The sequence below is a fragment of the Andrographis paniculata genome, unplaced genomic scaffold (genome assembly GCF_009805555.1).
Source record: "Andrographis paniculata isolate CXL003 unplaced genomic scaffold, ASM980555v1 Contig22END, whole genome shotgun sequence".
NCBI lineage: Eukaryota > Viridiplantae > Streptophyta > Magnoliopsida > Lamiales > Acanthaceae > Andrographis > Andrographis paniculata.
In genome coordinates this window covers 3,133,230-3,144,103 of record NW_026137513.1, presented here as the reverse complement: position 1 = coordinate 3,144,103, position 10,874 = coordinate 3,133,230, and the positions used below count along the sequence as shown (strand labels likewise).

General features: G+C 27.1%; 1 protein-coding gene across 1 annotated transcript; it reads right to left on the bottom strand.

Annotated features, from left to right (window-relative positions):
- Positions 1 to 956: 956 nt before the first annotated feature.
- On the bottom strand, positions 957 to 5,448 carry LOC127245402 (uncharacterized). Its single transcript, XM_051266254.1, has 7 exons — positions 5,141 to 5,448; positions 4,789 to 4,960; positions 4,606 to 4,655; positions 3,130 to 3,430; positions 2,576 to 2,764; positions 2,311 to 2,493; positions 957 to 1,439 (listed from the first exon to the last, which is right to left on the bottom strand). Exons 1-7 carry the CDS (start codon positions 5,320 to 5,322, stop codon positions 1,194 to 1,196), a joined length of 1,323 nt encoding a protein of 440 aa, XP_051122211.1. The 5' UTR covers positions 5,323 to 5,448; the 3' UTR covers positions 957 to 1,193.
- Positions 5,449 to 10,874: the final 5,426 nt, after the last annotated feature.

Below are 10,874 nucleotides of genomic sequence, written 5' to 3'. Positions count from 1 at the left end.
ATTTATATTGAGGCGGTAGATATTATTGTAAAATATAAAATTGAGATCACATAAATTACTGTGCGACCAGTTAAAGGGCGCTAAATTTTAGCTAATTTATTCTATTTAGATAAGTAACGAAGTGTTAGATATCGTGTAATTAATTAAGAAATATATTGATAAAAATAATTATAATTTAATAAAAATAATTTTAAATTAAATTTTAAATTATTATAATTTAATTAAAATAAAAAAAATTAGAAATTACGAATTTTAAAATATTATTAAAATGTATAATTATATTCCAGAAAAAAAAAAGACAAATTAGATTGGACGGACATAAATAAAAATAATAGACAAATTAAATTATAATATTATAGTATTAATAATTTTATTTAATATAATAAATTAATTTAATAATAATTTTATTATATAAAATAATTTATATAAAATGTAATTTTATTTTAAATTTTATAATTATAAATTAATTATTTTTCTAAAAATATATTTTATTAAATTTAAAAAATCATAGTATAAAAATATAATTTATATAAAATAAAATAATAAATTTATTGATGAAAAAAACATAAGAGAAATTTAGGGAACGTAAAATTCGTTCTACAATGTGAGTACAAATTTGCATTGATTATTGTTGAGTTTTTAGTTTGATTTGGCATGTTGTGACGGAGAGAGAAAGACTCAGGAGAACGTTAAACGTACATGTTTGCATTGAACATGGTCTAAAAGGGGACTTCAATTTTGATTTTAATTTTATTTATTATTTTATTTACTTTTCTTCAATTTTGATTTTAATGTTAATTTTATTTATTATTTTATTTACTTTTTTATATTTCAAAATTTGTGTGGTATTCCCTAATACCTCTACCTCTGCAATTTATATTTATTAATATATTTTGATATATCAATAAGACGAATAAAAATGAAAATATGAAAATGGTGTGAATTACAGTAAAACGGAGGGAATATATAATATATATTTATTGAAAGATATATATAAATCAAAACCAAAATCAAGCTTCTACAGCAATGGCGGATGGTACATAGGAAAGCCACACCACACCACACCACACCAAAAACCTTAGAATGTATTTCACTACAACCACACGAATTCTTACATCATAAGTACTGGCTTGAAGCCCAGTTCTTTTATTTTAACTCATCATCCTTAGGAATAGTCGAAAAACATTCGGCATTTACCGGCTAACAAGGTTGAGTGCATTGGCCTTCTCTTGCAGGGTGTCGAGCAAGCTGTCGAAGCTTTTCTTGAAGGAGTCGACTCCTTCCACCTCAAGTTGTGTGCCCACCTCCCCCCAATCGATTCCCAGCTTCTCCAGAGCACTGTAAATTCCTTCAGCTTCCGACACATTAGAGTCTATGGTCCTTCCAACAGCGCCGTGGTCAATAAAAGCTTGAAGCGCCTGATCCGGCATTGTCGAAACCTACAAGAACATGGATGGATACCGACAAAATAATTATTACCTACGTTATTATTATGAGTAATATTTAAGTTGATGGAAAAATCTACTGTTCTTTACAAAATAAGCATAAGTTTTGCAGGTAGATTTAAATAAAAACTACGAATAGGGATTTACACACTTTCGATATTTTAAACACTATTCATCAACAATAATTTTTTCCAACAAATGAATTTACATCAAATACTTTCTTCCTATTTTCAAAATTTTACAGAACTCCGAAACCTCCAAAGCTTCTATTTAAATCTAGCCTTAAGTTTTGCGGGCAGATTTTTAAATGAAAACTAAGCTTAAGGCACATTTGGATTTTTTTTGGCACTATTCATCGACGGTAACTATTTCAAAAAATATCTTATCAAATATTTTTTTTAGCATAAAACCTCACGTCAAATACCTAACTTTTCACTATTTTTAAAATTCTACAAAAAAAACTCGGTAACTTCTAAAGCTTCTATGTAAACAAAGGTTTTGCTGGCAAATTTAAATGAAAAGTAAGCATAAACTTTTTTAGAGGGAGAGTAAAAATAGTACTCCATCCAACATGTAAAAGTATGCCCATTTGATCGGGCACAAGTTTTAAAAAAAGTGGGTAAAAATAGAAACTTTTTTCTTTTATAGTAAAGAAAAAAGTTAAAAAATGTAGTATTTATTTACTAAAAATGAAATCGGAAATAAGTTTGGATGACAACCAGAAAAGGAAAGTGAATAAATTTGGATGATAATAATTGAAGAGCATAAGGTTATGTGCGGGATGGTTTGAGAATGATTTAGTTCTTCTTCTTGGACCACAGATTCGAAACAAGACGAAAAATAAAGAGATAAGAAGATAACTCACAGTGTCGGGACCAATGAGTGGAGCCACATATAGTGTGTCCGGATAGGCTGGATTCTTGACGCTAGTCGACGCCCACAGAAGCCTCTGCTTCTTCGCTCCTTTCTTCACCAGAGCCTCCCATCTCGGCCCCGAGAATTTCTTCTGGTAGAGTTTATAAGCCAGAGCCGCTTGGGCGTTTGCAGCCTGTGGAAGAAGATTAAAAGATATAAGAGGCGCGGCCGGCGATTTAGTTAGGTGTTCGAAGGAGTTCTGTATTGCGGATTACCTTGCCCCGGAGATCAAGTGCCTCCGGTGTTCCAATTTTCTCAAGAAGTTTGTCGACGAGGGTGTCTACACGGCTGACGAAGAAGGACGCAACACTAGTTACGCGAGAGAGATCGCTCAGCCCGGATGCCTCGAGACCGTCCAGGTAAGCATCGATCACTGCTTCGTATCGAGCGAGAGAGAAAATGAGCTGCACATAACCAAAGTAACATTAACAAATGTTTTCTCGAAATTTCAGAGTCAAAATATATAGGGTGTGTTCGTTTATGGGATTTTCCCAAAAATCTACAATTCACAGGATATTTTTTCCCCAAAAATATCAAATCAAATACTTATTTTTAATTTATTATATTATAAAAAAATCAATTTAATATTCAAAACATCACATCAACTTATATTTATATCACATCATACAACTATTCCAATTCAAAAAATTTTCCATTCAAATATCAACTCAGAATCCAAAACCCCCAAACAAACACACCCTATAATAGGAAATGATAAAACCATTTTGGAACATATCCGTAAGATGAAAGGAGTGACAAATGAACTTACCGTAACATTAACGCTTATTCCATTCGCAATTACTTCCTTGATCGAAGGGATGCATGGAGCTGTGGCAGGGATTTTAATGTAAACATTAGGACGATTAACCCATTGGTGAAGCCACTTTGCAGCCTTTATTGTGTTATGAGTATCGTCTGCGAGTTTGGGCGAAACTTCCACGGAAACATATCCATCAGCCCCGTCTGTTTGATCGTAAATTGGCTCGAAAAGTTTGCATGCATCCTGGATATCTTTCACCACAAGCTCCCAGTAAGCACTTTCGATATCTTTCCCAGATTGCACAAGTTCCCTGCAGTACACATAGTAATAGATTAAAGCTCGTTATGGAAAAATCATCACAAAACTGTTGAAAATTTTTTACAATGCCAACAATCTAATAAGGCCTTTGTTTACACAATTATCATTTAAGACAATGTATTAAACACACCCTAAGAGTATTTTTTTATTTTATTAAATCTGAGTCTACCAGAAATGTGAATAAGTCGAACTACCTTAATGAGTTCAATTAAATACGGGTTTGAAAAAATGTTTTGAAGAAAATGGCGAAAGGTTAACAATTACTGAAGATTTAGGACAAGATATACTTTATAGAACCTGAAAGTAAACTCAAAATCAACCGTAGCTCCAGTAGCTACAAAATTAGAAACATGTTTATCTATTTTCTCCTCGATTTAGGATTCAAGTACATTGAAGAAAATGTAGCAATGTCGGCGCTATACCGACATTGAAATGTCCCTTAAATTGAGTAAAAAGGTTTTCAGGAAGCTAAAAGACAAGTGCAATGCTCTATCAATAGAAATATTGAACGATTAGGCGCAAACATGAGAAAGAAAATGACAGTAGCTGAAATGAAATGTTGATATTGACAAGCACACCTAATAATCTAGATAGAGTAAAGAGCGACTACATTAGAACAAAAAGTGCTGGTGTGAATAGGTGAAACTTTCGGGTAGGAAAGAACCAAATAGGAATCCTCCGAATTGGCAGAAAACAGAAAGGAACGTGATTAAAATGATCTGATCTGATCATATAATACATACAAAACCCAATAGATTCTAGGGCCTCTATTCTTTTGAAATTAGATTTTGGTATTTTTACTATGTAACCATCATCACTCCTTATAAAAATAAACTATTTCCTCTATTTGAACATCAAATCTAAACCATTATTCAAACCAAAAGGCAAAACCAAACTCCAAAAGAACACCCTAGATGCCCCAATTCTGCCTGTAAGTAAAAGATAATTCCGAGTTAACATTGAATGGCTAAAGTGAAGTAATCGAAACTACAGGAAGGAGTTCATAGAATAGATGTTACATTTGAATTTACATAAGACTACGACAACAAAGATATTCCAATCTTCCGATAAATGATTGATGATGATTACATGGTCAGCCAGCGCAGATTCGAGAAATCAAAACACACAAATTCAGTTACCCGAAAACAAACCCTATCATCCCTTTACCTGAACTGATCATTGTAAGCACTCGAGGTAGATATTGCCTTCTGAAAAATCTGCAAATCACAGTTTAAAATCATTACAGAAAATTGATCCATATACAAATTTCATTTCTGCTTCACCTCAAAAAAACAGGAGCATAATGATTATAAAAAGAATCATCAACTAAATGAGAAAGATCAATTTTACCGCAGGGTTGCTGGTTACACCCCTGACCCCACTTTCGATCAATGGAATGAGATCTGTAACTGGCCTGCATAGATTATCATACCACGGACTCTGCCCTTCCTTCTCATAAAGATCGTGAAGAGTTGTCCTCTTGATGCTACTTCCATTTCCATCAGCTTTTGAGCACCTAACACTGAGCAATAGCTTCGAGATTAAAAACGAGTTATGAAGAGTAAATCCTCGAAATCTAGGGTTTGAAGAAGCAAACCAATCAATCCAAAAATTAAGCACAAATTACACCATGCAATAAAATTTCAAACATATCAGTGAAAAAGGGGGAAAAACAGCAAGGCCAGTAATCGAATAAGCTTACACCAAAGAAACCCTAATCGGCTGATCAGCGCGCACACTCAAATTCATCCTCCTATCAAAAGCCTCGACGTTTTTGCGTAGTCCAACAGAGCAGATCGGGCGGTGCAGAGATCCAGTCTTGGCATTGAAATCGTTGACGGAACGGGTCATAACTGAGCCGGAGAGCTTGGAAACGGTAGCCATGGCCGATCTGATTCTCGATTGTCGCACAGTTCCGCAGATGCCGACAAATATGCAGCGTATGGATATATGTATCTTTGGCTGCCTTCGCGAAGGCGCTGATTTCCTGCGATCGATACCAACGAAGAAGACATTTTTATGGACTTTCTTGATTAATTAATTAGGGTTAAACTGTTGGGGTCAGAAATGTAATAAAATGGCTTTTGAGGAGTTGTTTTTGTTTGACCATTCTCGAAGGAAAGGGCATTTGGTAAAGGGCATTTCTGGAATTTCACTTGTGCAGAAGTTTGGTGAAGTTGTTGGTTGAGTTTATCCAAGTCTCAGAAACACGGAAAAATAAAACTAAAGTAAATGAAATACATACTTAACTATATATATTTTCGTATATTTAAGGCATGTTTTTTTTTTCAAAATTTTAAATTTTTATTATTTAAATTTTGTATTTTTCAAAAAATATATATATTTTTTTTATAAAATATTTTATCATAAATTATTTTAATATTAAATTAAAATTAAAATTTTTTAAACTCATCAAAGAATCACTTAATAAATATAATAAATATGGATATTAAATATTAATAAATTATTTTATAATTTTATATAAAAGTATAAAATATACTCCATGTCCCTGGTCAGATGGCCTTTTAGTGAGGGACATGCGCTTTGTTTTTTTAATATAAAAAAATTATTACTTTTTGTACGTTCAATTATATTTAGATTTTTTATATAATTTTTTGTATCTTATATCCAAAAATTTTATTTTTCAATATAAAAAAATTAATAATTTTTGTAGATTCAATTATTTTTATATTTTTTATATAATTTTTTTACCTTATATCAAAAAATTTATTTTTCTAACAATTTTGTAAAACAAACTTTTAGATAGGTACAGATTAATAAGTTATTAATAATAAATTTTTTTTCTGATCTTTCGAGAAAAAGATTCAAGAGTAGTATTTTTTATTTTAAATATTTTTTGTACAATATCTCAATAAAATATACTCCCCCTCCGTCCACTTACCATGTTTACATATATCTATTTTGGGACGTCCAATTAGAAAGTTAACATTTCATTAAATACCCTACTTTTTTTCCACAAATATTCTTACTTTACATCACATCATTACTTTTACACAAAAAAGTAAGGGTAAAAATGTCATTACACTACTTTTAACTAATCACTATAATTAAAATACTATTATTTCTTAAACACCGCGCCAAAAGTAAAAGTAAACATTGTAAGTGGACGAAGGGAGTATATAATATGAATATCATTTTGTAAATAATAAAATTTTATACAATATAAATTATTTATTTATTTAGAATTATCTTATAAAAAATGAGAAGTTTTAAAAATATAAATAAAAATAAAATAGTTTTGAATAGATCCTACGTATAAAATGTTAGAAATTTAATTAAATTGATTTATAAATGTAGTATATTTCAATATACACATGCGAACTTTTACAATATAAAAATGTATTCATCCAAAAAAAAAAAACAATTGACCGATTTTTCAATTAATATTAGTAAAATATCCTACCTTTGTCCGGCTTTAAGGGTCTCATTTATTTTTTACGTATTAATCTTTAAATATTGATTATTATATCAAAATGTAATCCAAATTAAAAAAAAAATTACAAAAATATTTTCATTAGTATCTTATAATACTAATATAAGGAAATTTATAAAAAAAATTATACAAATATAAGAATATTTTTAATGTTAAGCGCAAAAGATAAATATGACACTTAGAGACGGACGAATTGAGTATAATATAATATTTTATATATTTATAAAAGAATTACAATTCAACAAAAAATACGATATTTCTTCATATTTAATATACAAAATATTTTAAATTAAAATACAAAATAAATACTCCATTCGTCCCACATAATTTGTCCCTATTTTCTATTTTCGTCCTTCTCACCTAATTTGTCCTTTCTATTTTTTGAAATATAATTATGCACTTTAATCGAATTTTAAATTTTAAATTTTATAATTTTCTTAATTTTAATTAAACTATTAATCTTAATCTATAATTATGTTTACTAAATAATAGTTATTTTTACTAATACACTTCTTCTTACGGATGGAGTACTAAATTATTTTATTTTGAATATTGAATAGGCTTATATTCTACCTATCAAATATAAAATACTTTTTTTGCATTATTTTGTTATACTTTTTATTTGTGTTTTTTTATATATATAAATTATATTTAAAAAAATAAAATGACGAAAATTATGAAAATCTTTTTATTATTTTTATTTTTTTAAAAAGAAAAAAAGATTTAAAACTTAAATAGTAGTATTAAGTAATGGCGAGCATGTGCGGTTCCATTGACATTGTATTAGTATTAGGCAATTTACGTATAGTATGTGTTCTAGAAGATATAGATTTCTTTGTTCACACTGTTTTCTATTATACACACTTTATTTTATTTATAAAAAATTAATATTTAATATAAAATATTATTTTTATTATCGATAGGATTTTCTATATTTTAAATAAAATAGGATTTTCTATATTTTAAATAAAAAAATATGTATCTTGTTTACTTTGCAACAGTTTGCTCGGAATTAGGGATGAATATGATCATTCCGTTTGTTTGTTTGAATTTGGAATTTTATCAGATTTGAATCATTTCAAATATAATTGCAAATATAAAATTACGATTTTTTTTATATATTTTTAAATTATAGTATATTTTATTTTTATAGTTTAATTATAATATTAAATATATAATAAATAAAATAAGTATATTAATATATAATTGATATTTTTGAATTTTCTTTTTTCTTAAACGTTACATTTTATTAAAATATCTAAAAAATATAATAATAAAATATATTATATATTATATTTTAGATTTGTTTGATTTTTTAGTATACTCATTCAAAAATGGAATTATCCTGTGATAATAATAAATAGTGTAATATATTAATTTCAAATTTTATGGATAAATATATTGGTATATTTTGAAAAAAAATATATATATATACACTCTAAATTTTGATTTGATTCAGATCATATATTCGATATTAGATATTATCCTCATCTATATTTAGAACTTATATTGTGGCAATCTTAATAAAAATATTTGAAATTTTGAAAATTTGTAAAATATCAATTAAAAAAATAGTTCAAATTTATCAATGCTAGTGTTAATAACGAACATCAATCAATCTAAAAATAGTGTAATTTTTTCAAAAATATCTCCTAAATACCTTTTACTTAGTAAAACTTCAAATCGAATATTAATTTGTTATTATTTTCAAATTTTCAAAATTATAAAACTTTATAAAAATCTCTATCTAAATACAATCTAAAAAATAATTTAAAGATAAAATAATTTTCTCATAAGATAGTTAAATAAATATATAAAAAAAATTAAAAATTAAAATTTTCATAACTAAAGCTAAAAACAAATAGTTGAAACTCAAAAATCAAACTAAGCTCAACGTTTCAAAACAAAAAAAAAAAAAAAATGTGAAAAGAAGTTCCAAAACCAATTCGAATAATTCATTCATTCATTCTTCTTCTTCTTTTTCTTCTTCTTCTTCGTCAAGATCAGTCGTTCTTTGGCCAATAGTCTTCTTCAAAACCAATTCGTTCGACTTTTTGCTTTCTTCGACGTCGAATTGTGAGAATTCGATCTCGTATTGGCTTAGGAAGGCAATCAGCTCCTTGCCATTTAATTTGCCTATTTTGTAGATTGGAATCAGATCAGATTCAGAATTTTTTTCTTCTTCAAAATCAAGTAAGTCCGAGACAATGGACGATTCCATGGCACTGGATTTGTACATCTTTAATTCTTTGCCGTCGAAATTCCTTAAAATTTTAAAATCAATTTTTTTGGTAGTCGAAGAAGATGCCCCCATTGCAGCAGTTTTGAAAGTTTGAGAATATTTTGAAATGGTGACTACAAAATACAATATATATATATATGTAATTTCAAATTTCATTATATATGAAAGTAGGATTCTGTTGAGATATTTTAATTATTTATCTTATAATTTCTATTAAATATTAATTATTTTTATTATTTGAGTATATCAATTAGATTAGTTGAGTCTATTGAAATTTATAATATTTTATTTTAATTATGAATACAATATAATTTTTAAATATATAATATACAAAAACGTGATTAAATTGGACCATATTATGCCTATTTTATTAAATAATAATAATAATAATAATAATAATAATAATAATAATAATAATAAAATAGTATATAATTTTTTAAAATAAACTTATTTTTTAGTCGAAATATCGTACATCATAATTAGCTCAAATATAAAAATTCATACATAATTTGAATAATAACAATAATAATAAAAAGAGACTGTTAAAAGGGAAAAATCAATCTAAAAAACTAGCAAATAATACTACAAATTTTTAAATAATTTAAATACAAAAATATTGCATGTTTAATATTTATTCAGATTCGATTTCGGTATTTTATATTTTTTCGATTTATCGAATCGAATAGAATATATTTATATTATTGACTGCGATTAAAGTATTGATGGAGTCAAATCAACACCGCTGATTTAACCTGTTAGCAAAGCAAATACAATTAGTAATTCATTATAAACAGATAATATATTATCAAATAACATGAAAGTATATGTTGTGTTGATATATATTATGTGTTGATATATATTATATTAATATTTTCTACTTTCAGGTGAGTTTATTTTGAAAGACTGTATTAAAATACTAGATTATTATAATGGATTATATACTCAATGAATTAATTAATATAATGTTTACTTTGTGTGATTTAATATTATATAAAATTATATTTTATTTAGGGCGTGTTTGTTTGGGGGTTTGGATTTTGAATTGAGATTTGAATAGTAAAAATTTTGAATTTGAATAGTTGTATGATGTGATATAAATAGGTGTTGATGTGATGTTTTGAATGTAAAATAGATTTTTAGTATAATGTAAAAAATGAAAAATAGGTGTTTGATTTGATGTTTTTTAGGGAAAAAATTGGATAAATAGTGTAAATCCAATCCAATCCCCAAACAAACACACCCTTACTTTATTTTTTTATCGCGTGTGAATCGGTAGCTACCCGAAAGTAGGTAAATGATATGATATAATTATTTTTTCTTACCCAAAATATATTTAATAATGTTATTATAAATTATTGTAATATAATTTACTTTATATAATTTTTTTTTTATTTTTAATTATAGTAATATAATACTCTCTCAATCACAACTTAAAGTATCATTTTAAACATTTTGCTCTGTCCCACTCCAAATATTTATTTTTTATTTTAATAAAAATAATTATACATTAATTCCAAAATACCCATAACTTTTACCTAAATCATTAGACGTATAATTACTTTCTACATAAAGTAAAAGGTCAAAATGTCAAAATATATCACACTTTCATTAACTAATAAAATACTTTTATTTTTTAATTTACTAAAAACACCAAGTTCAACCCCTGCACCACTAACCCACTAGCCCATCCCTTGCGGAGACAGTATATGTTTGATATTGTGTGTTGTCAACCTTAGCAAA